This window comes from Pogona vitticeps, chromosome 3, assembly GCF_051106095.1.
Source record: "Pogona vitticeps strain Pit_001003342236 chromosome 3, PviZW2.1, whole genome shotgun sequence".
Classification (NCBI taxonomy): domain Eukaryota; kingdom Metazoa; phylum Chordata; class Lepidosauria; order Squamata; family Agamidae; genus Pogona; species Pogona vitticeps.
In genome coordinates, this window is record NC_135785.1 from 83090783 (window position 1) to 83117872 (window position 27090).

General features: G+C 39.5%; 1 protein-coding gene across 9 annotated transcripts in view; it reads left to right on the forward strand.

Moving 5' to 3' along the window:
• The window catches only part of PLCE1 (phospholipase C epsilon 1), a 201661-nt gene that overhangs the window by 84754 nt on the left and 89817 nt on the right, over nt 1-27090 (forward strand). For 8 of the 9 annotated variants that reach the window (XM_072995309.2, XM_072995312.2, XM_072995313.2 and 5 more), the window contains one exon: nt 18108-18424. In XM_072995309.2, the coding sequence (XP_072851410.2) occupies nt 18108-18424 (317 nt within the window). Of the gene's footprint in view, nt 1-11910; nt 12037-18107; nt 18425-27090 lie in introns of those variants that run through there. The other variant, XM_020803208.3, reaches the window with a different exon arrangement.

Sequence of the window (27090 nt, forward strand, 5' to 3'; positions counted from 1 at the left end):
GGTCCCTTCCAGCTCTGCAGTTCTAAGATGACGATGAGGATAGTTAGCTTGACCAGGTTGTTTTATGATTACTTCCAAGTATACAGTGGTGCCCTGTTTGATGATGATAATCCGTTCCAGGAAAATCGCTGTTAAGCGAAATCGTCAAGCAAAAAAAAACCCAACAAAAAAAAACACATTGGAATGCATTGAAAACCGGTTAATGTGTTCCAATGGGGGAAATACCTGATCATCCAGTGATCCTCCATAGGGTGGCCATTTTACGATCCCTGTGTTGCGAAAATAGGTCTGGAAAACAGCGGGGACATTTTGCGAACCGCTGATCAGCTGTTTTTGATCGTCATCCAGCCAAAAAACGGTTCCCAAAGCAGGGACCGAAATGACATAAAGTGAAAAAACCCCATAGAAACATCGTTTTGCGATCACTATAGCGATTGCAAAAAGTCATCATAAAGCAATTTAGTCGTCTGGGGTCGTCATCAAGCTGGGCACCACTGTATAGCCCTTTTCAAAGGGATAAATCTAACTGCGGTGTCCTTTGAAAGCATATGAATGAGCTGTCCCTGTTTCAAAATAGGCATACAACTATATCTTGAAGTAGTTCAGAAGTGAGTGTGCAAGTGTGCAATTTCAGGATGTATCTAAAATGTCTTGCTTTCAAGGATTGTAAAACACTTTAGATTATAATGTCAACAAAGCACTATGTACAGATAACTGATTTCATTATGCTTACATTAGGTAAAATAGGAAGGTAAAGCTCTTTGATAAAGTAGGCAGGATTTAAAGTACAGTACGTACAAAGTAGGTCATAACTGCTTTGGATATATTCAAAATACATTCTCTCCTTTGGTATCAAATGCTGAAAATAGTTTATGTTCTTGAATGTTAATGGGCCTTTTGACAGAAGATTTGTAAAAACAGGGTTCAAATAAATGTATTGTCCACTTTTAGAACACAGATTGCTAGCAGAAAAAATGGTAAATTAACATGGATATATTTTAGTGCTTGAATTGTACATGGTTGATGTACAATGATACATAAAATATTGCCAATAAGCTATGGCTCTTTACTATTTGTTTTGGGGAAGTTGCAAATTACTAAGGTACATTGTGCAGCCAACTAATTTTCCTCAAACCTGGATCATAGTTTCTCCTTGACAGACCATCTTGGAAGGAGCAAAAATATAGAAAATTACTAAAAAGCAGAGAAATGCTTAACACACTACTCACGACTTTCCCATAGCTTCTCCTGTGGATTCATATTTAAATAATGATGGGGAAATTGATCTCATCCAACTTACAAATCCAGTATTTATAAACCAGCCCAGTTCTCTTTTTACTGGAGTTTTGTCATCTCTTTGGATTTTTGTGTTTCAAAAAAAAAAGTATAAAAATTACCCAAATGACCACCATTGCTAAGTCAACCTTTAAATTAAATGACAGTCATTTTATTTCACCCATTACTGTCATTGACATGTTGCTGTGTTTTTTTTTAAATGAAACAATAATTTAATGTTAATGAACTAGGGAAGAAATGATAATAGTTCATCAAGCCATTAATAACATTGTTGTTTAATGGCTTTAATAATGACTTGTAACATAATTGATAAAACTGCAAATGAGTTAGTTTTAACAAATTGACTTCCAGTTGATTACCTCCAGATTCTGGCATTATTACCTTTATATGAGAATGCCCAAAGATTATGGAGTTTGCTGCTTAGTCAAGTATATTTCTCAGGCATAGATAAATTAACTAGTAACCAATGTAGATTTGAAGGAGGTGAATGCTAAATTCTTCTTTGTGGTCTCTGTGAATCCATACAAATGGGTTTAGACTGCGCCTGCGGAGGACTCCTCAGAATATTCTAAAGCTTACAACAATTGATTAATAGTACGTTGCCCTGTATGGGCATGCTCCGCCCGCCCGTTACCTCAGTTAGTTTTTGCTTCCACTGCAATTGGACTTCTCGTGCTGGAGCTATCTTCTCAATATTCTGTTTTTTATTCTGGACTGTTTATTTGATCCTACGATATATTTCTGAAAGTTTTTGACCTTGGGTTGTCTACCGGTTACTCTTTTGGATTTCGATTTGTACGTTGTCTCCTGGTTTTCTGATTATAGACTGATTATAGATTCAATTCCCGCCTTTGAATCATGGACTGTTTTGAACTAAATCGTCTTATTCGGCTTGACTACGGACTGTTATGACCTTCTTTTTAATCAATCAAACTCTCTTTGATTCTCTTGTGATTTAAATCATTATTACTGTATTCGGCTGCTGATTTTCGCCTGGACATTGGACAGTTCTTTTTCTTTATTAATATGGCTTATCAGTTCTGCACCCTTCCCTTTGAACTATCCACTGCACCTTTACAAAATGCATGGCTCTGGTAGCAGCATACCTTCGTCTACACAACATCACAATCTTCCGTATATAGACAATTGGTTGATCGTAGTTGCTTCCTTCCAAAAAGCTGTGCAAGACACCAACGTCACTCTTCAAACTCTGGCAGACCTGGGCCTGAAGGTCAATGTGGTGAAATCTCCTCTCCAGCCATCTCAGGACATGGACTATATAGGTGCACGTCTCAATTCAATCAGCGCGAGAATCTTTCTTCCACCAGAAAGAATTCAGGAATTACGCAGAGCAATTCATCCCTTCCATCCTTTCGCCAAGATTTCTGCCCACCACAGGCAACACCTGTTGGGCCTCATGGCATCAACTACATCAACTCTACCACTCACAAGTTTGAAAATGCGATCTCCACAGGCCTGGTACCTGTCACAATTCGATTCAATATCAGTCAGACCTACCAAGCGCCTGTGTGTAACACCAGAGCTTACAAGATAGCTTGCGTGGTGGACATTTCTTCCACATCAGCTCATGGGCTGCCCTTTCCAACTCATTCAACTGACGATTCAAGTAACAACAGACGCCAGCCCTACTGGATGGGGTGCACACTGTGGTCCTCACAAGATTCACGCTCTGTGGTCCAAGCCAGAGAAGTTTCCTCATATAAATCACTTAGAAGTGCTGGCAGTCATCAAGGCATTTTGGGCCTTTCATCCATTAATAGCAGGTCAAGGTGTTCAAGTGGTCACAGACAACACCACAACCATGTACTACACAAACAAGAAGGGAGGCACCCACTCAATGTCGCTTCTGTAGCTATCAATCCATCTGTGTGAATGGTGCTACGAACATCACATTTCTACAATCACCGCTCATGTGTCAACAGACAACGAAGTAGCCGACCAGCTGAGTTGTATGACCATCCAGACTCATGAATGGGAGCTCGACGACTGTGTTCTCAATGATATGCGATCGATGGGGATCTTCAGTTATAGACGTGTTTGCGAATCAGTACAACACCAAATGCAACATGTTTTGCTCTCGAGCGGGGACAGGCAGAGCACCACTGGGAGATGCCTTCATGGTGGACTGGGAGGACTGTCTCCTCTACCTGTTTTCACCTATCCTGCTAATCCAGAAAACAGTGGTCAAGATTTGCCAACTTTGAGGGTTTTGCGAGCCCTGACCCGTCCGCCATTCGGGCCAATGGCTTCATCAGACTTTCGAATCCTCTTCTTCAAAACTTTGTTCCAGGTAGACTCGGTGGCCAGGGGCACCTTCCTTCAGCTGCGGAAATTATACCAGCTGCGGCTCTACCTGGATGAGTGGAGTCTCATGACAGTTACACACGCACTGGTAACATCCTGCATAGATTACTGCAATGCTCTCTACGTGGGGCTGCCTTTGAAGATGGTCCGGCGACTGCAACTGTTCCAGAATCGAGCTGCGCGGCTGGTGAATGGTGCGGCTGCCAGGGAACATATCAAGCCGATTCTGTTTAAGTTACATTGGCTACCAGTTGCTGCCCGGGCCCAATTCAAAGTGCTTGTTTTGACATATAGAGCCCTAAATGGCTTGGGCCCTGGATACCTGAAGGACCGCCTCCTTCCATATGAACCTACCCAGCAGTTAAGATCTAGCCAGGGGGCCCTTTTGAAAGAGCCGTCCCCTCAAGGATTTAAGAGGGATGGCTTGTAGACAAAGGGCCTTTTCCGCAGCTGCCCCCAGACTATGGAATGCCCTCCCGACTGAGATTTGTCTGGCGCCGACACTGATGACATTTTGGTACCAGGTCAAAACCTTCCTGTTCCAGAAGGCTTTTAACTGAAATAATATTAGCTGTGGGTCCGATGGCAATTTATATATATATATATATATTAATTGTATTTTAATTGTTCTGAAATTTGATTGTATTTTAAATGTTGTAAGCCGCCCAGAGACCTTTGGGTAGTGTGGGTGGCATATAAATTAAATAAATAAATAAATAAATAAACTTCTGCAATGAGAGTGAGTGAATTGGCTGCCCTTCTGGCTGATGCCCCATATCTACAGTTTTTCCCCAGAAAAGGTAATTTTGTATCCTGATATCTCCTTCCTTCCCAAAGTTGTTTCAGGTTTTCACCTCAATCCGCCTTTGATTCTGCCAACGTTATTTCCTAACCCTTCCTTAGAAGTCGAGCGCATGCTCTATTCACTAGATGTTCGGCGGGCATTAGCGTTTTATACATCCAGGACTAAGGACTTTTGCACCTCTTCAAGATTGTTTATATGTTTCCATGGCCCACATAAACAATGTCCTGCATCCTCGCAGATAATTTCAAGATGGATTATGTCTACTGCAACATTGGCCTATGAACTGGCTGGCAAAATTCCACCAGAGGCTTTAAAGGCACATTCTACAAGATCCATGGCTACTTTAGCTGCCTTCAGTGTGCATGAGTGAGGGTGCACCTACATTGACAAATAATGTAGGAAGTGCTCTGAGATTGGAATAATTTGGTTCACAGATTTCAATGACTAGTTGATGTACAGGCCCATGCAAATTAAGCCAGAGTTTTTCTTCCCTAATCCATAGTTTTTTACCCCTCTGCCTCTGGGGCTTCTACTTTTTTGGAATGAAACACATTCATATCTGTTCAGATGGTGTGATTACGTGAACCAATGGGAGGAGCTTGTAGCCATTGTATTTGAAGCCATTCCAGTCAACTATAGCAATGAGAGAGGCAGGAAAGTGGGGAAATCGGCTGTCATTTGAATCTTTTCCTCTGCAATGCTTGGGTCTATTTTCCCTTTTCCTTCCTGTTCCATTTTCCTTCTTCTTTTTACTTAATGCTTGCTCGTCAAGTGCAGGGCAACTAGGTGATCCAAGGGGAGAGGGAGCAAAGAATCAGCAGAGACAGAGAGGAAAAGTTGTCAATCAGCCTTGTTTCCAGCTTGTTAATGGAGTTTTGCTTAACCATGCTTCTTGCAAATCTGGAAGAGCAGAGCAGAGCTGCCTTCACAAAATGCACACAAAGCTTTTGAATGCCATTTCTCTCCTCTCTCTCTCCATTGACTCCTGTATGATGAACTAAAGCTGTTTTTCTGTTTTTGAACCATTTAACACATTATTATAATGTTTTTACCTTCTGTAAACCTCACAGAATAGTACATGACATTAACAGGTTGATATATAAAATGTAAGAAATAATTGAACCTTACTTCCCAGGTGTAATTTCACAGTGTATCCATGCTCATTTTCCTCCACTGTATAGTTACATGGTTAGTGAATGAGAGAGTCAACTAGTCCAGTTCATTAAAAGTCAGTGTTCATTAAAAGTAAATGTCTAGGCATTTTGTGCTTTCATTTAAATAACTAATTTTAATTTCACAATCCATATGCCTCATAACAGTACTAAATTTGTTCTTGTCACTAAGACTCCTCCTGTATACACATTTAACTATGAGCAAGTCCCATTACCTATTTAACTTAACAAACTTCAGAGTAGACAGATATTAGTTTGTAATGTCAATCAAATAAAATGCAGTGGTGCCCCGCATAGCAACGACAATCCGTTCCGGAAAAAATCGTCGCTATCCGGATTCGTCGCTATGCGAAATAAAGAAGCCCATAGGAATGCATTAAAATGCATTATGGGCTTAAAAACTCACCTTATGCGAAAATCCTCCATAGGGGAGGCCATTTTCGGTGCCTCTAAAGCAAGGCAACACAGTGGGCGGCCATTTTGGAACCGCCGATCAGCTGTGCGAAAATGGGGCCTTTGGGAGGACCGTGGGGGAGCGCTCCCCCGTCCTCCCAAAGCTCCCGCTGGCATTTTTGATGGGGGGGAGTGCTCCCCCCATCAGCCTGAAGCCGGCATTTTCGCCCAGCTGATTGGTGGGGCTTTGGGATGATGGGGGAAGGGCTTCCCCCCATCATCCCGGAGCCCCGCCGATCACCTGGGCGAAAATGCCGGCGGGGTCTTTGGGAGGACCGTGGGGGAGGGCTCCCCTGCGGTCCTTCCAAAGCCCCCGCCGGTATTTTCGCCCAGCTGATCAACGGGGCTTTGGGATGATGGGGGGAAGCGCTTTTTCCCATCATCCTGAAGCCCCGCCGATCAGCTGCACGAAAATGGGGTGTATGGGGAAAAATCGCAATGCGATTTTTCCCCATAGGGAACATCGCAATGTGATCGCTAAATCTTCATCGTTATGCAGATTCGTCGTTAAACAGGGCGCCCGTTAAACGAGGCACCACTGTACAAATATTTCAACTTGAATTGTTTGTAGATTGTACTGCTACTAAGTCTGGCAGTCCTTAATGAAAAAAAAATCCTCCTGTCAGAGATCTAGTATATCAGCTTTTATTTGGGAAGTGCGTAACCTGACCTTTCTGCATGTCTTCTTTGTGGCTTACACAAAGCATGCTAGTTGTGCATTTTGACAGCCCGCAATTTCAGACTGAGCAGCTGTTACCTAACGGCTCATTCAAACAAGTGCACTGTGTGATACTTCTCTGCTTTTAAAAGTATCTGAACTTTTGATGTTACAGAAGAAAGCCAACTTTACTGGTAAGCTTAATATCCTGTGGCCTCTATATTAATCTATTTTATCTTTTAAATCTAAAGAAAATATGTTTTTCAGATGGCCATAATTACAAGTTTTTTTCAAAATATGCAGTACTGTTAACTAATGTACATATTTCCATTACAGGCCTTGGAAGGCACAGTTTATAAGTGGCTGTTTACCTTCCTTTACAGGTAAAAACAAAATAAAAGTAAAACATGAAAGAACAAATAAAAAAGACAAAAATGTGACAGCACGTTAAAGGCTAATTATAAGCACCACAAACATTGTACTGCACTGTATTTACCAGGTATTTCCCTCCTTAACAGATCCACCTTAGAAACTTCGAAGGTAAAACATATTCTTTACTCTGTTCTTATAGTCATCCATTGACGGGTAATTCACACATCACTGCAGTTGTTTACAAAACCTCCTATAAAAGAAAGTTTATTAGCAACTGTAAAAAGCCAATCTAATTAAAATTCATGTTATTCTACTGTTATTATTTTCTGATGTGAGGTCTGGTATCCTTTGCAGCACAAGCTTCAGTGAAATACCTGCATATTAAAAATGCTCTCACTGACTTTCTTACCAATCAACCAAGGAACCATGATCTCTGTATTTTGATCACTATATTTTGATGTCACGTATAAATTTGCCATGCTATATCTCTTTCTCTTATGTCTGAAGAAGTGGACATGTCTGCGCTGCTAGTGTACATTAAGAAAATACAACACTTAGTCCTTAAGGTGCCACCACATTTTTGTCTTTTTTTATTTGTTCTTTTATTTTTATTATTTTTTTTACTTTTATTTTATTTTTACTTGTAATGCTTTCACAGACTTACACAACTATCTTTTCAACAATTACCTTTCTTTATTAGATTCTTGTTACACTCATGGTTTTCTGAATGACAGCCAAAGCAACGAAAAACAAAGCATGTAAGACTTTACTTCCAATGAATGGCTGTAAGCATTAGGATTCCCGTAAACATAATACATTGCATAACCATCTTCTGTGAGCATAGCTCATTGTCATTGGATGTTTAGCTCAGAAAGATAGTTTAACTGATAGTCTTAAAAGGAAAATAACCAGTAAATACAGTCCAGCACAACTTTTGAATGAAAGGTGCACTCAGTATGCTAGGTTATAATTCTGTTGATTTCAAACTGCTGCACTTGTCAGCTATCTCAAAGATCAATTGTTTATTTGTACAACGTCATTTTTTTAAAGATTGTGAGCACAAATATTAATGTTTCTAGATGGAAGTTCCCAAAATAATGTTTGGTTCCAGCATTACAGAAGATGTTAATTCCATCACAATCAGTGGTTTCAGTCTTCCAAAATATACTTACAAGGCCATGCACTGCCTTACATTTGTCTTATGTTCCTGTTTCATCTCAATCATTGCTCCATTTGACCTCACAACAATCTATTGTTCTAAAATCTTTGGAGCCCTTCACAAAAAGGTGCAATAGAACCATGCAGCACGATCGCAATCCCCCAAACCAAGATTTACACTCAAATGTTTAGAGGATAAGGAACAGGATGTCTGAACTGAGTCACTGGCTGTGTTTGCTCACAGTAGTAAGCCTAGATTTTGGAGAGCTTCTGTGAAAGCTTAATTACATTGCTGTTTTGCTTATAAAATTATTGGCACTGTCTTCAGGATTCCAGAAAGATGGCTAATAATAGTTCTTTGACTTTAATACTTGAATGGCATGATATAATGCTTATATAATATCACAAACAGGTGCCACTATGATACGAGACTGTAAAATTTGCAGTAATTTTACAAGACTTCCAAAGGCTTAAAATAATTGTTCATGTAAGAAAAAGTCATGTTAAAGGGAAGGGTGCTCACAATTGAACTCTTGTTTACTTTCACCAGAAATGTTTTGAACATTGTCTTTTCCCCCTTGTATTTCGCACTTTTGTTTCTCCATAAAAACAGATTTCATGTCAACTATAATCTTCCCTTTTACTCAGTGCATTTTGTTTACTCAAGCACAGTATTACATGTAAAAATGGCCCATGGCTTCTAAAGTAAAAACCTTAGAGAGAAACAATTTTGAGCAGAAAATTAGAAGAAAACTGGAGTTACTAAACCTTTCTCTACAGAGAAGGGGCAGGATTTGTTCTTGATCATCTCAAAATGCATAACATATAATAATGGGTTCAAATTACAGGTCCCTTCCAATTCAATTATTTTATGATTCTGTGATACCCCTGCTTAAGAATATCATTATTTTAAATGGATTATTTTATCAAAATACGACAATTACTTATGCTTCATTCTGTCATACAGAACTAACTACAGGAAATTGTGAGTGCTTTACGTATTATTCTCTGAAGTACTTTCAGAGATCAGAAACTTTGTTTAACAAAGAGGTTAAAATTTTGTCTTTTCTGTTTTCTGCTAAACTAAATATTTTGCTTTTTTTTTTTTGTATGTTTGTTGCACACACTGGATGAATTCACCAAAACACACCAAGCCAGAAGTTGTTGATGCCAACTGCTCATCCTTGCAGCAGAGCATCTAAACAGGAAGCAAAACTCTTAAGAAAATCCAGGGTTTGTTCTTGGTTTTTTTTTCCCCCTTTGGTTTGTTGGGAAACAACAAACCAGAAAAATATATCTGCTCACATTCAGATGGCATAACACAGTTTGTTTAGCTGCTCTTGCCACAAGCAAGAATGACTGAGCAACCTGCACCAGCACCCTGCTTGTAAAAGACAAGAAGCTAGGATTCTTGCAGACCCTGTCAGAGTGCCATGTAACTGCCCCCAATGTGCCATAATGGTGAGTCAACACAAAGTAGCTTTCAAATAGAAGTGACAGAGTATTTTTCACTTTATCAACCCAGTTTTTACTCAGTTTTTCTAAGGTGTTTTGTTCAAATATAATGTTGACTGCATCACATCATTTCTAAATTAAGGTTACAAAACAGTTTAGCAAAGCAATTTTCAGCTCTGCAGGAATACCTTGCTTTTTATCAATACTTTTTTTTAGTGTGGATTTACTATTACTCTCCTACTGTGCCTCATTATCTTTGACAATTATGTTGAACTTTTTGTAATATCCAGTTTGAAATTTGAATCTAGGTCACAATTCTGTAGGCTTAATGTACGATACTTTGGTTTAGTACTGTGTTAGAAATAATGTAATTACCCAAAAGAAAACCCTTTAGGTTAGAGTTATTAGAAGAGCCATTACTGCTGAAATGAAAGATGGCCTTCAATTTTTATTTCATACGATTGTTCTGAAAATTTAATCTCAGTTTCTAAAAACACCCTGTGCACTTTTTGTCCAAAAATTAGGAATATAATTAATATAGTTAGCACCAGGCATGACAATAATATACATACTTTAATTAATGTAGGATAATGGGGATATATTCGATTTATGCCTTTAATATAAAAATTCTAAGGAATATTAAGGTATTTTCCCTATTGATCTGTGGGATTTTTTTAAAGCCCTAAAATGTTATTCGTTAATAGAGAGGAAAAACAAGACATCGAAACAGCATCAGGTAGTGTGGGGGACCTAGATTTTCTTTCTGTATTTGAAAAATAAAAAATAACTTGGCTCATGCTTTATTTTTGTTTATTTTTGTCATTCCCAGGCTTTCATACAGATGGAAACCTATATAAATTACATAGAAATTCTACAACCACATAAATAACAGACAGCCAAACAAAAGGGAAGACAGCCAAAAATGTGTTTTTCAAAATCCTTCATTATATATTTCTTATGGTAACAAATTATTGTAAATATGGGATATGGGTTCATCTTATGAGCTTTCTCAAATAACATGATGATGCATAAGATATGTCAAGACTTTAAAAGACATTAAAAGCTCACTTTCTTGGTGAGGATTAGGAAATGCACGGTCTAAATGCACCATGCTGAGAAACTGATTCAGAATATTCATGGGACAGTATGCCTGAGGTAAATTTCCTTTTAATATATATATATATATACTATTTTAATTAGTATATATTAGTATAATTAAGATCCAAGTGTTAATTGGAACAAGATTCCCTTCCTGCTTTCTGCAGTCCTAAAATGAGAATTTTTCTTTTAGACTATTAGAACAGGGAAGTATGTTTCTTATTATTATGACAATGTAGATGACAGATGTAACATAAAAATAGTAAAATTCTAGTTTTGATTGAAAAAGAATAGGAATATTGTTCTTTTATGTATTTCATTTAGAATTAGTCTTTGTCATTATTACAGTACTGTACATAGCCTGAGAAACATAAGCTTTTTCTTTATTGAATTGGGACCTCCAAAACATAAAAATGAATAGTGAGCATTAATTGGAGATACTATTGCAGATGTGTGGTTTTTAAGAACAAAATTCTCACACATTCAGGTTGTTAACACAGACTCTTGTTAAGAATAGGCATTGCTTACTGTGAGAAATACAGAAGAAGACAAAGTACATACAGTACTTGTAAAGTTTTAGACGAGCCAAGCAGGTGTGGCACACATTTAAAGAGCATGATTATTTTAATTTGCCATAAGTTTTATAAGGAAAAAGGTATGCATTTCTTCTAATGCTTATAGCCATAGCATGGCAAGTAGTGGCATGTGTCATCGGAGCTGGACTGGCAGATGATATTTGAGAGATAAACAGTTTTCCTTCTCACACACCCTGTCCTGGACACATGTTATCTTGAAGACCCTGCCAGGTTTTCTTTTATCAGACTGCTACATATGGTATGTATAATAAAATGATGCAGTGTATTCTCACTTGTCCAAGTTTCCTGCTGGACATGTTGTTCCAGGATGCCATAAGCTGTAAAGCATTGAAGCAGACCAGTTCTCTTTTTCTGTTTTCCTTTCCCATTTGACATGCATTCTCCCCCACCAATGTGTCAAATAATGTTTGTTTATTTCTACAAACCTTGGGGTTCTTCTGAGCATGCACTTGTTTCCCAGTGGCCCAAAAAGAGAGTCTAAACTGCATTTTTACAGTTCTTAACCTGTTGGCAGAGGAGCACTGCATTTGGTATTAAAAGAGTGTGAGGCTTTATAAAGGCTATTTGCAGTTCTGCTTCTTCTGGGACCCAGTTCTACACTTGGCAACAAAACAATGTGGAAAGACTACAGTAACTCTCCCTTGCAAGGTGGGCCTATGAAAACTTTGTTTGCAACTAAAATACTGTATGTTTATATATGGTTACCAAGGCTGCCAAACATTTGTGTAGTTTATCTCTATGAATTCCAAAATGTACAGATGAGTCAGAGCATTTGTGTTTTTTTTCCCCCAAAAAATGTTTGGAACCTTTTAACAAGCATGCCTATTTTTCTTAAACAGGTAGATTATTACTTAAGTTACTTCTACCTCTTTTTAGGCTGTATGTCATGCTTATAGTCATAGTTGCTGAAGAACACAAAAACTGCAGATCAGCTTGTTGATCCATGTGATGGAATGGAAAAGCACATAATGGTAATACCCGTAATAGGACCTACTAGAACAGTGATGGCAAACTATGGCACGTGTGCCACAGCTGGCACACAAAGCCCTTTCTGCTGGCACGTGAGTGAGCTGCCAAGCCACCCGCCCTTGTGGAAACAAACCTTTTGAAGTGGCTGCAGCTGGGATTCCCCCTTTCTCTTCCTGTTCTGTGTCCTTTAACTTCCTGTCCGTCCCCATGATTCCCCCTTTAACTTCCTGTCTGTCCTCATGATTCCCCCTTTAACTTCCTATCCGTCCCCATGATTCCCCCTGAAACTGCCACTTCCTGTTCGGTTCTGGTCTTCTGGGCGGCACGGCAGTTTCTTCCCCCACCCCCTCATTTTGGGCACTCCAGCTGAAAAAGGTTTGCCTCCACTGTAGTAGAATATCCCAAAGTCATTAGCAGACAAGAAGACTTATGTAAATTTAATTAACTTGCTCTCATTACATGCCCTATAAATTTTGTTTGGGTTTTATTTAAACATGCTACACATTTCAAGAGATCTTCAAAAATATATCCTGAACCATGGAGGTATGCTAGGTGCGTAGAGTTCAGCAGATGAATTGGATGGATTAGAGGGCCCAACTTTGACAAAGAGACATCTGACTGGCTTTGATTTCTGTTTTTTTTTTTTTTAAATGTCATTAATACAAGGCGATATTTTTTTCAAAACGTTCTGCCTACAGTGGTCCAAATGGAATGTTCTATTCACTGCTCCACCCTTATTATTTTGTTGTTCTCTAAACAGTTGGGATATTCTGCAATACACTTCCACAACTTGGCTAGGTGGCCAATTGTTTACTAAGTCCAGCTCTACAGTTCTGTACAAGGCAACATGTTCTGGTCTTACAGTGGGGTCTTGACTTGAGAACTTAATCTGTATTGGAAGGCGGTTCTCAAGTCAAAAAGTTCTCAAGTCAAATCTGCATTACCCATAGGAATGCACTGAAAACCATTTGATCCATATCTGCTCTTTTCCGTCCATAGAAACTAATGGGAAGCTGCTATTCTGCCTTCGACCAGTAGAGGGGGATATTTTGTTTCAGGGAAGGCTGAAGGTTCAGGGAAGGCAGGGAAAATACAGTCCAGGCAGTACAGTACCAGGCAGTCCGAAGACTGTCTCCCAATCCACTCTCTAAACGCTGAGAGGAGTGAGGAAGCAGACAGGCACCCTTTTCACTGGCCAACAGTTAACTGAAAGTTCAAATTTTGCACTTTCCCTGCCTCCCACGTAGTTTTTTTTCAGTTCTTAACTCAAATCTAAGTACTTAAGTCAAGTCAATATTTTCCTATGAGAGGGGTTCTTAAGTCAAAATGTTCTTAACTCAAGGCGTTCTTAAGTAAAGACCCCACTGTATTTTGGTTTTACTCCTCCCCTTGCTGGTATCTCTGCTTTAACTGTGAACTGGTAGCTCTCAAGTTAGGCCCCTGGTTGTGGAAGATTCACTCATATTCTGCTGCACCTTGACACTAGTACCATAGCCATTCAGCTTGATTTTGTGAGCTGCTGCACTGGCTATTGTCTATTAACTTGCAAAGAGACAGAGCTATAACTCCTCCCAGTGTTATGATTTTCATCACGGGAATGATTTGAAGGTACAGTTGTATGAGGACAAACAGTACTATTTGGATTCAAAGATAAAAGAATTGTTTTCCAAGATCTTCAGAATTCTTTGGCCTGTTTGTTCTCAGGCTACATACTTTTAACTTTATCCTCACAACAATGTGTGAGGTAAGATAGACTGAGAGATAGCACTTTGCTCAGGAGGAAAGCTTTAGGTTTGCAAGTGACTGAGCAACAGAGGGACAAATCAGACCTCTACAGAAGAGTTGGACACCATTTCAACTGGCTGCTGGTACTTACCCATAAATCTAGCCTCGCAACACATATTTTCAGAAAACGACTACTACATTTTGACAGTGAGAGGATGGTGAATTGAAAGCAAGTTAAAAAAGAAACATCAAGAATGAAATTTGTCCCAAGCTGACTGAGAATTTTTCCAAAGGTCTTACTCCTGATGACTCAATTGCCTGAAACAGAAATGGGCAGCCTCTAGAGCAGTGGTCCCCAACCTTGGGCCTCCAGATGTTCTTGGACTACAAACTCTCAGAGGCCTTCACCACCACTTCTGCTGGCTAGGATTTCTGGGAGTTGAAGTCCAAGAACATCTGGAGGCCCAAGGTTGGGGACCGCTGCTCTAGAGGCCTAGCAGCCCTGGGGCTTTCATATCATCTTCAGATGTCGAGACCTTCATACACACCCATGCCTCCCACCCACCCACCCCTTTTTTTGTCTCACATATTTTGCGATGTTTCTGGCCTTCCCTGCTATGTTTTAGGCTGCCAAAAGCCAACCCAAGTAAGCCATAATGAAATTGCTCCTATGATAGATACGACATTTTAGAATCAAAATGGAAAGAAAAAATGAGGATTTTTTAGAGGCTGTGTGCAGGCAGACTATGGGCTGTGTTTTGTCCACCGCGGTCTAAAATCTAGCATTTTATTGGACTTTCCTAGGGGAATGTTGAAATGTCTTGAACATCATTTTGGAGAAAGGCATGCAAGTAGCTGTATAAGACAGAAGTGAGAACGAATGACAACTCAAATTAGATACATTACAAAGCCATATTAGACATTTGACATTACTTATCCCAAGAATTCATATCTGAAATATCTGATTTTTGTTGTATTTTGTTTTTTTTTTTTCAAGTGGATGCTGTCATTAAAATAAAAGTCCTTGTCAAAGATTGGAAGTAGCTCCAAATATGCATTTCCTGTCTGGCACTAAGAAGGAATCCTACCTCAGATACTTCTTGACATCCACCAAAGGCCTCAAAAATTGTTATTACCAAACAAAACAACAACAAAACACTTTTGAGTATGCTGATAAGACACCTTGGGCCTCAAATGGACATATATATGTGTACTCACCCAGAACAGGCAGTCTCTCTGTTTAAAAAAAGTCAAAAATCCAAAAATAAAAAATAAAAAAGCTAAAAAAGTACAGTCTGTACAGTACAGTATCAGCCAGTACTGAATAGGACCACACTCACTTGGACGAGTGAGGTAGCAGAAAAGCACCCTCTTTGCTGGCCAACAGTTAACTGAAAGTTCAGATTTCGCGCTTTTCCCGCCTCCCCCATGGGTTTTTTTATTGTTCGCCTATTGAAGCTCAGTTCGCAAGTAAAAGTAAAATTTTGTGAAAGGAGCTGTTCGTAAGTTGAAATGTTTGTATTTAAGGATGTTCGTAAGTAAAGGTTCCATTGTATAAAATAAATGTTTCGTTGTGGTAATTGAGAGCAAAGCAAATGTTGCCTTAGGGCTCAAATTTCCCATTTGTGTATAATTTTGTCTTGTACTTAGGGGTTTGGGCAACTTGCTCATTGTTTGTTTCTAGGTAGGCCACCATGGCAGCTCTTTTGTGACTAAAAATGGACTCTGCCTGGGCTAGTTATGATTTTTTTTTTTAAAAAAGGTTCAACTAAAAGTTAAAGAATGAGTGGAAAGAAATCTTTTGCTAAATTTATCCATGTGATGCAATACAGAAAAGGAAAGCAAAATTATGTTAAAAAGCCAGATTACAAATTGGACTGTTCTGGTGATAGCTGGTGGTTGAAAATATTGTCTTTCAAAGTAGTACAGTGGTGCCCCGCTATATGCTTACCCTGTATGACGTCGAAATCGCTTAACTATGACATTTTTGCGATCGCTATTGTGATCACAAAACGATGGTTCCTATGGGGGAAATCTGCACTACGTTGATTAGGAGCCTGCTTCGCGAACCGTTTGTTCACTATACGATGATTTTTCCGGCTCCGCAAAATGGCTACCCTCCCTTCTCAAAATGGCTGCTTTCCGGAAGGAAGCTTCGCATTACAGCAATTTGAACAGCTGATCGGCGGTTCTGTATGGGCAATCTTCACTGGATGATGAGGTATTTCCCCCATTGGAACACATTAACCGATTTTCAATGCATTCCAATGGTGTTTTTTCTCGCTTGATGACGATATTGCTTAACAGTGATTTTCCTGGAACGGATTATCGTCGTCAAGCGGGGCACCACTGTATTAGTGATATTAATAAGAAAGGAAAGATGTAGGTATTTCTGAGCATTGTTAACTCAGACTTGTAATCACCCATGATTACTGAGCGGCAATAAATGCAAAGTAAAACAAAAACAGAGGGAGGATTTAATACAGCACATAGCTAAAGCATGACTGTAGTGCTAAAAGAAGTGATTTCCTCTCCTGCAGATAGCTGTTCAGAATCAGTAGGCAAATGTAGGACAAATAGGTCTACTAGTGCCCATTAGCCATGATAACTCAGGGAACCCTCCAGGTTTAGCACTTTATGCCAAAGGTTGGACAATTGGCCCTTTTGGATTAAAATTCTGCGAAACTTCAGGCAGCATGGCTACTGCCTGTGTTGTGTAGGAAAGTCTGGTGATTGTAATCCAAGAAAAGTGACTTTTACAAGGCTCTGCAAATAAGGAAATATTGTTGTCTTCATGCTTTTGTAGCTTTCTCAGACATCTGCAGGGCTATATATGTACCAGATCCTTAGTTTTACTCAGAAGGCAGAACTTGGTGGGTTTGTTTCTTTACATTCTTTCCAAATGAATTGAATGATTTATAATTAGGTTGTACCTGTTTCCCCACATCCCTCAAATCAGCTATTGGACCACAGTGGAGTTTGATATCAGAACTGTATGGGGTTTGTCAGGTATAGTTCTATTCACTTTGTGTCAGCTTTGCCCACATTTTCTACAGTGCAGCAGATCATGACCTAAGTGGATCATGACACACAGGAAAGAAAAATCTTGTAGCAGAAGAGTGTCTGAGTGAATACGAGTGACTATGAATATGAAGGGACTCCTGTAATGCCTAGTCAGCACTGCCAGTGATGGGAATACAGTCCATCACCTGGAAGGAACCACATTGGCGAAGATTGGACCACACAATATCATTTAATGTTGCTTGATGACTTGAACATTTGAAATGGATGTTGTGATTCATCCAGTGGTGAGCCGGCAAAAATAATTGGCTCAGCAATACATTACCCTCCTTTGAGGGGTTTGAACAATAATTTTTAAAAGTAATTTGGTAGTTACTCTTTTGGGGTATGCAGACCTAGTAGTTGCCCATACTATTATCATTGCAAGTTTTAAAAAGTAATTCTACATTCCTATTTCTAAACAGTAATTATCAATTTTTTCAGCTGGATTTTTTTAAAGATCTGAACCCTACAAGCTATTGACCTATGGTAAACACAATATTCTAATCCATTTTTTTGAGTCAACACCCAGAACAATACACAAGGCACAAAATGAGTTAGCAGGTGTATCATGTGATATACAGTACCTCCTTCATCCTTTAATAAGGTCATATACTTTTAAGCTTAAAAATAATTAAAATAGATCACAAAATAAAGATACCTCTCATCAACTTGTACCTGTTAGTTATATATTTTTATTTGAAAAGAGAACAACTTGCAAATGAACTATTATATGATTTCTAACCAGTTACTTCCAAGCTGCTGTCTTTGGAAAAATCTAATTTCTTTTGTGGTATAGATAGCTTTGTGTAGAGAGGCAGGGATTTGTGGTAAATAAATAAGACATTGCGATCTGAGAACATTTAAGCTTGTACCAAAGAACCCCACATATGTGATAAACAATAAAATTTAAGGGGTAAAGGAGGAAATGGTAGCTTACTTTTTAATTTTATGTTTTGTTTTAGAACGCCAACTGAGTTCATCTATGGCTGGATCAAATGCCCTTAATTCTACTGTACCTGGCATCAGCAAAGAACTTGTAGACCTGCAGCATCTCATTCAGTTTCCAGAGGAGGTTGCTAGCATTCTGACCGAGCAGGAACAGGATCTCTACAGAAAAGTATTGCCCATTGACTACCTCTGCTTCTTAACCAGAGATTTGGGAAATGCTGAATGCCAGAGGAAGCTTTCAACAATTAAAGCTTCAATTTCTGCAACTCTTCTCTCTACTCCTAATGGAGAACACAATGCTGTTGAAGATCTGGTGACAAGATTCAATGAGGTAGGATGTGGCTTTCAATTCCATCACTCATGGTGTGCATGAAAGTATTTGTTGGGATATTAGAGTGCGTCTTCTTAATTGTGGTAAAATCTCAAGCGTTAGAAGTTGTGTTTCTGTTGTCACTACCGCTCTTCTGAACTATCCTGGCTTGCAAATTAGCTTCTTTTATTTGTGATGATCATCAAGACATCAACAATGGTTTTCTTTGCATTCAGATTGCTCAAAGTTGGAGAAGATTTCGTTGCTGAAACAGTAAATGTTTTCTTCTAATGTAATACCTCATGTAATGCACTTTTAGTGGTGTTCTACCTGAAGCATTTGTTTTGGCCTCTCCTTAGTTACCTCAGGCGAAGAGAGGGTTCTGGCTGAAGTGCTTTCTTGTGGAACCTCTTCTCCTCAATAAGCTCTGGCAATTTTTACCTAAAGGGTCTCCTATATTCTGGACATCATGAGGTGGCTGGTTTTATGCATTTTAATGTTAATGTTAAATTAAAATAAAGGTACTGATTTTAGCCATTTAAACATTTGAATGGCCCAGAATGCCCCCAAAGCAACATTTCTACAGGCCACTGTGGGAAATGTAAATGATATGTCCAGTCAGTCAAGTGCCATTTTCGTTTCTCACAATTCTAAATAAGGCCAATTTGGGAAACCTAAATGTTTTAGACCCAATTGCTCAATGTTAGAGCACTGGGCTGGCATTTTTAAAAACTAGGCATAGGGAAAGCATCAGTGGTGGGTCTTACCACTGCACCGACTCCTTGGTAGCTGCCTGAGCATGCCACATTCTGGTGCCAACCCTGGTGTTTTTGTTAAGGCAGTTTATTTGGATTGCTGCAGACTTAAACTTTTGAGCAGAGTGAATAAGTGTGGCTTAATTTTCTGGACTGTTTTCTTGTGGGCTGAAAAAGATCTTAGTGATTTGAGTGAAGCATTATGGAGCTGACATTTCTAAGATCCATTTACAGATCACAGGCATTTTATCCATAATCTGGAGAAAACTAAGTATCTTCATAAGCTGTGATTGTTCTTAAAGAAACCACAGTCTTTATCTCAGTATTTTTCCATTGAGGAAAGTCTTAACCCAGTTTTTTTCCCTGAATTATTTTTCAAGTAGATGTCTACTTTACTTGATAGTGAGGGAACAAAAACCCTGCGGTGCCCTTTCATTACAGTGGCAGGACTTACTGTGTTATGCAGATGTTCTGAGCTGATTCAGGATGGTGCTCTGTAGCAGTAGAGCAGATTGGTGACAGTTACTGCAGACTAGATAAGGTGGTGTGCAGAGATGCTCTGAGCTGTTATACTACATGAAATTTTGTGGAGAACAAGATCAAAAGAAAGGGTCACAGCATAACAAGGGCATGCATATAGCATCTTATGTTTATTGTGATTTTGTGTCCTATTTCAATTAGAGAGATTGATTAGATATATAAGATGGAGGAGACAGAACCCGGGCTTGTCAAGGAAGGAGCCTCAACAGGGCTCAGCTTACCCTCCTCAGGGTTGAACCCAACGGATAGCACACCCAAATTGTTGGGTGACAAACCAAAGTGGGCCCAAGAAGTTTCTAGTTATTCACCGTTGTCTTATCATGGAGAGTTGCCCAGTTTTAATAGAGTTAAGACTTATGATTTGATGTTGAATTTTGAAACAGATAAGCCAATTACAAATGACACTGATAACATGTTGGACAATAAGCCAGTTTTATTTGAAGACTTTGGTCTATCGGCTACTTCTTTGAACAAACACATAGAAAGGGAGGTAAGAGACAAGCAACAAGATCACAACGTGTCCTCTGAATAGTCTCATTTAGGCAATGGCCTAAATGGCTTTAAACCTAACTAGTGTAAACCCATAGAAATTATTTTCATTTGTTGGTCAACATTTGTGCAAATCCTGTTGATTTCAATGCATCTATCTTATTTGGGAAAGAGGGGGTACACACAGGATAACTGTGCATACATAAGCGTTACAATGAGCCATTAAGCCCTGGCATCTGTTGGGGGGGTTGATGGAGATCGGTGCCCAAATTTTGAAGCTTCCTCATATATAAAAAGTAAATTACATTTCGACCCAGAAGCTTGTTTACCTGCCTAGAGAATTTTCACAGCAATTCTCTGAGACTTCAGCTGATGCCCTGAGATCTAGCAACCCAAAACCTTACTAAGAAAACAATATTCTTGTGCCCCTGAAGAGAGCATTTGTTGAAAAAGCATTGAGCATTTTACTGTTACATTAAATTTTGCAAAAAAAATTTGCATTGCCATTTGATGCATTGCATATTTTAAAAAGTTTCTGGTGTTTTCTTTCCTTTCCTATTCTGTGCTGTAATGTTTCCAGAACATGTACCTCTGCCTAGAATTTGTTCAATAGAGAACTTGCCTGTTGTTCCAATAATATCAGTTTGGAAATGATCCACATATCACAAAAGACAGTTGGTCATGAAACCATAATATCAGAAAGACTATAGATCTGCGGTATTTGGACTTTTGAAGTCCCCGTCCCCCCCTTTTTTGGCTTACATTTTATTGTATCTTATTCCAAAATAAAACGTATTACAAGTTGGTGCGTTTAGAGTTCAATAGAGCTGCAGGCAATATTCTGAAATAAGACATTCCTTTTGATTAGAAGATGTGGTTATCTTAAAACATGAGACCCTTGCCAACACTTTATATTGGTGAATATTCACTTCAGCGTGTCCTGTATTCTCTTTCACTATTTAGAAGAGCATGGCCAGTTTTGGTATTGTTGAGTCTTTGGTATGTGGTGCACACAAAAGTTAATTTCCCACTAATTTTTTGTGACAGTGAGGAACTCCACCAGTCACTTCAAGCAACACCTATCCAATTTTGTTTTCAGAGACTTTACAATATTATAGAATGCAAGGACATTTACATAATAAAATGGATTTTTACTGATTTATAGTAAATATTTGGAGGAAATGTGGATATATTATAGTATATTGTATACAACATTAGTTGCATATTCAATATATTTGTCATACTCAGTTAGCAACAGTGGGTTTCTGGCCATCTTTGTTTATATGTTTGAAAGAAAATTCCTACACAGAGAGTCATGCTTTGTTTGGCAAAAAAACAGTAACTACTTGCTGACTTTCTGGCATTGCCTGCAAAAATAATTCACTATATTTATATTGTGGGAGCCAAATGAATTTTAGATGACAGACTTTTGATACTTAATGGGAGACAACTATTTCATACCATTGTCCTTTTTTCCATTGAGCAATTATTGCACACAAATGCTATAGCATATAATGAAGTGCTTCTTAGTATGCTTTTAATAAATGCAGAAGCTATTTTAATTTACTTAATAGGATTTTTATTTATTTATTTATTTATTTTGACCTGAGAAGAGCACTCTTAGCTTGATGCAATTACCTATTCATTTCACAAGCTGCCCTTTGGGGTAGAATTGTGTAGCTTTGTTACTGAATTCATCAGAATAAGGACCTAAGCTACTATGGCTGTCTAACAAACAAACAAAAAAGCCAATGTATGACATTCTTATGTATGGTATAAAATGGACTGGCTATAAATCTTTGCTTGGATAACTATCTGTTGAATTTTAAAAGGGAAGATAACTAACATTTCAGTAATGTTTCATAAATAAATTATATACAATAAAGTGTATACATTTCTTTTCAGTTTTAATCTACTTGGGGTGTGATCAGAAAAGTGTTTGTCCTACTGTTCGGTTTGCTGTGAGGATAGGCTGGTTCATTCCCTTTCCCAGTGATCACATGATGTAATTGCTGGAGAAAACCAGGCCTTCCACAGAACACTTTTACTTGCACTTTTTTGGGTCCCTGTTAGGAACTGCTCCTTTTTTTTGGTGCAGATATGGTTGCTCTGTTTTAGTTTGTTTCAGTGTGTGCAATATCTGGAAATGAATCAAAGTGAGCTTCTGGCTGCCAATTTCCCTTCTGCTACCAATTTGCCAGTGTTAAGTGACTTAAGAAAAGCGCTGAACCAGTTTATGATATTGAGAAATTAAACAGTTCCTCTGTTCTGTGGCAGGGCAGAGGAAGAAAGTTTTTAAAAACCTTTACTGGGACAATGCTATATTGCTTTTTTTTTGGGGGGGGGGAGAAAGACAAATTGAAAACTTTATCCTGAAAGTTTGGAGGAAAGGTGGATATAAACTTTCTGCTCCTGCTCCACACAAACTTTTTGCTCCTGTTCCAATGCTAGCTGGAGGCTTTCTTTTTGAACAGATAGAGCTAGGCTTAGCTAAGCCTGAAAGCCTTCCAGTTTAGTTTTATTTATTTTTTTAGCCACGCTTAGGTGTCTGTAAGATGTGTGTAAGTCAGGTAGAACTCTCAGGAGGTTGAATTATAGATTTGTAGTCCAAAAACCCAAAATTCGATCCCTACTTATTGCTGCCCTGCAACTTTGTATGAGTGATACCTACAAAAATTGAAATGCTGCAGAACAACTTGCATTTCTGTTTAACTATGAATCCTGCCCGGGGGGCTTTTATGGCATGGAAAAGCTCCACTTCCTTGCAGAATATCACAGATGTTGTATGAGAATATGGTATTGTATGAGACCATGGTGTGTGCATAGGAAGATGGAACACCTAGAGTTAAGTTGCATCTCTGTACACTAGCTGGAGGCATTACAACCTCCACCCTCAGTCTGGTTCCCCAGAATTTGACAGTAACTCTGTTCAAGTATTATGCCTGAATATGTGTAGAGCTAAATAGGTGGGAGGCACGTGGAGAGACATGTAAGCCCTACCTCATGTCCCCATCCCACTCTGAAGTCAGCAAACTTTAGCATGTTTAATGTGAAAGTCTCCAAAGAATCCTGAATGTGCTTGCAATGTTCCTGTGATTGGGAGTTCTTCCATTTTAGGACTCTTGATCACATGAACACTGTGAGCACAATCAGCTGAATGAGCTTATAAATTTCTTCGTAGACCTTCGGTTAAATACTCAAAAGTCTTACTCTTGGAAACTAGGGGTCGGAACCCACGGGCATGCCTGCAACCTCACTAGCCTTTTAACTCTAGTATTCAGGCATAAAGCCTGAATGCAACTGTCTTCCCTCAAATGCCACGATTCCCTTTCTTGGTTTGCTTGTCTTGCTATTCTGTCGACAGCGGCAAAGTGGTCGGTGTGTTTTCTGTGTAAACTAGAATTGAAAGTGTGGTCTAACATGTAACTTCTACTCCTGGTTTGCAGGACAAATACAAACTGGAGTACAGTGGTTCAGACAATGTAACCAAATATGGTTTGTTTCACAGCAGGAAAGTAAAAGGAAATACAGTAGTGGCATGCAGAGAAACAGAAAAGGAGGCAATGTGTGAACCTAAGGCTCAAGGCTTGTTCAAATAGCATCAGACCATGATTTCTAATGTGGGCTGGCCAGCCCTTTGTGGCAGAACCAACCTCAGTTTTTATACCGTGTTTCCCGCAAAATAAGACAGGGTCTTATATTACTTTTTGCTCCAAAAAACGTGTTAGGGCTTATTTTTAGGGGATTTTTTTTTCATGTACAACAATCTACATTTATTCAAATACAGTCCTGTCATCATCTTCTGGTTGCTGCACAATGCTGCACAATGCTGGATGGCGGGGTTTTAATTTAACTAGGGGTTATTTTTGGAGTAGGGCTTATATTACAAGCATCCTGAAAAATCATACTAGGGCTTATTTTCAGGTTAGATCTTATTTTTGGGGAAACAGGGTAGTTCTCTGGTCAACCAAGAATACACAGTTAACTGGGAGTATGTCGTATTTAGGGTTTTTTTAGTAGCTGACTTTTCAGTAGACATGTACTGTGGGAATTTTTCCCCACAATGTACAGAAATGAACAGTAGCTCTTTCTAGTAAGAAAAAACAAGCAGGCCCCCAGGATGGGCAAAATCCTGTTGCCATAGTTTCACCAATGTAAATCAGATCTGGATGTCAGAAATAATTAACTTAACCAAATCAAGCACTTCCTATCTCTCCCCCACCCACCCCATTTCAGGTTCTGATCTTCTCTAGGGCTCTGTTTTGTTCTAAGAAGCCTTTGGAAGCCTTGTAGGGGAAAACATTTGTTATTCAGAAATCACCACCATATCACTACCAGCAGTACCGATACCACTGGGAGCAATTTGGCAATGATTTTTGACTACTAAAGGCTCAACATACTCCATTCCAAAAGTATCACCAGGGCAAAAGGGAGCCCTAGGTAGGATCAGAACCTGAAACGGGGTGGGGTAGGAAGCATTCAATTTGCTTAAGTTAATTATTTCTGTTTCCTGGATTCTGCTTATGCTGGTATAAATGTGTCAAGAGGATTTTGCTGTATATGTTTGATAGCTGTTTATAGATAGGAGTAGAAATGTGGGGGTGGGCAGTGACCTAGTTATTTTAAAGGTCGGGTCCAGGCTATCTAGCTGTTTTTAACTTGCAGTTCAGGTATGTAACTTCTTACTTACGCAAAGTTAACAGAAGACAAACAGTATACATAGAATATTAAATTTAAATAGCCAATATGAATATTTATGCATGTGTGGAGTTTCAGTTACAGAAGCTGCCATATTAATCAGACGAGAGGCCAGTTGCAATTGTAGAATTTATTTATTTATCTATTTGTCTATTTATTAATGTCCTCTTTGGTATTCCATCTTCTCCTTGACTTACGTAGGATTCCATCCCTGTTTATGTAAAGTGTTCTGGTATTAGGTTGCCTGTTCAGTATCCCAGTTATCTCTGATTTTCAAAATCAGTGTTTACGCCCTTTCATACACCTCTGCTCCACTTCATGCATCCTCAAAGATGCCTTTAAAATATTACTTATTCCCAATAACAAATCCCAGCTACAGCAATCAAACAGCTTCTCCATACTGTACTGTAATAGTTTTATCGATTTTATGGCAGTGTTCCTCATGGAATTGCCAGTTAACAAAATTAGATTAATAACCAGTCCACATTAATTTAGATTAGCAGAGCTTTTAACAAAGAAGCTTACAAATCTGGCAGTAATGAAGGTAGTGAAAGGCTTGGCATCTTAACAGAAGGTGAATTTGGGATTCCTCAGTGCATTTCTTGCTGCCTTGTTGTTGAGCTTTGCAAGAGTTATATTTTAGCCTCAAGTTGCGGGATGAACTCCTTATCCAGTGTCTGCCTGGTGAATTAAGTGAGAAAAGAACTGCTTCTCAGGGTACTGCTACACAGAGGAAAAACACTGAATTAAACTGGTTTACTTTGCAGTTCTTAAAACCAGGAGCCTGGTAGCTTCTCCTGCTGAAATTTTGCTATTGAACACCAATAAGATTTACTAACAATTTCATGTGATGAAACAAGGGTGCATTTTCCCCTCAGGGCAGAAAGGCAAAGGGAGGGTGAGAAACAGAAAAGAAAAAAAAGTAAAAGTGGCAAAAAAAAATTGCTGAGTTGGAGCAGTTCTTCTTCGTGGGCTCTGTGAATCACACCCTGGGTGATCTGCGCCTGCATGGAGCCTCATCAGAAAGTTCTAGAGCAGGGGTGTCCAACCTTTCACCTTCCCTGGGCCACATTAGAAGATGAAAATTTGGTTTGGGCCGCACATACATTTGGTTTGGGCCACATGGGGGGGCAGCCCTAGCCGTCTTCTGCAACCCCACTCCAAGCGCGCTTACCAGCAGCTGCGATCTCAGACAGCAGAGGCTGCCAGCTTTGACTCCGGTGGCTTTATGGGGCCAGGAAGGGGTCCACCTGTTGACGGGGATGGCACAGTGCAGTCACGCAGCCCCCCTGTCCCCTCCCCTCCCACTCCTTCCTTCCTTCCCTCTCTCCCCCTCTACTGTTGTGACATGCCCCGGCCGCAAGCACCAGCAGTGTAACTTGAAACTTTGGAATTTCTTTACACATGCAGCCCTTGGGCCGCAGGTTGGGCAAGCCTGTTCTAGAGCTTCTGCAGTAGCAAAAACCACTTTAGAATAAGACCCCTCCCCCCTTGTATAAGTACCTTGATGCTAAGGCTCCCCTTTCAGTTTCTTTCAACCGCCACGTTGAGAGCCTCATAGTTCTGCTTCTGTGAGTAAAAGAGAAAGAGAGTTTATTCTTGATTCCTTCCTGTTATCAACGTAACTGGATATTTCTTTCCTCCCCAAAGTCGGATCTCAATTCCATCTCTCTCAGCTGTTTTTCCTTCCTTCCTTCTTCCCATCACTGTCCACAACTCAAGAAAGAATCCTCCGTACTTTAAACATTAGGCGATCCCTTGCCTTTTACAAACATACCCAACTTTTCAGGTGTTCACCTCGATTTTTCATAAGTCACCAACCACCTACTAAAAGTCACCAGGTGACGTCTCAAACTATATCTAGATGGTTCATTTCAGCCATTCACCTCACGTATCAGCTGGCACGCAAGCCAGTCCTCTAGAGCAGTGGCGACCTCTACAGCATTCTTACGCGGTGTACCTCTTCCAGACATCTGCGCCTCTGCCACCTGGGCAGAGCCGTCCACTTTGATCCGGCATTATAGACTTGATCTCCGGCAGAAGCCTGATGCAGCCTTTGTATGTGCTGTTTTAGGCTCTACCTTGGTGTGACACCCTGTCTCCAGGTAAGACAGCTTTTTAGTCACCCAGGGTGTGATTCACAGAGGCCACGAAGAAGAATGACAGGTTACCCATCTGTAATTGTAGTTCTTCAAGTGGACCTCT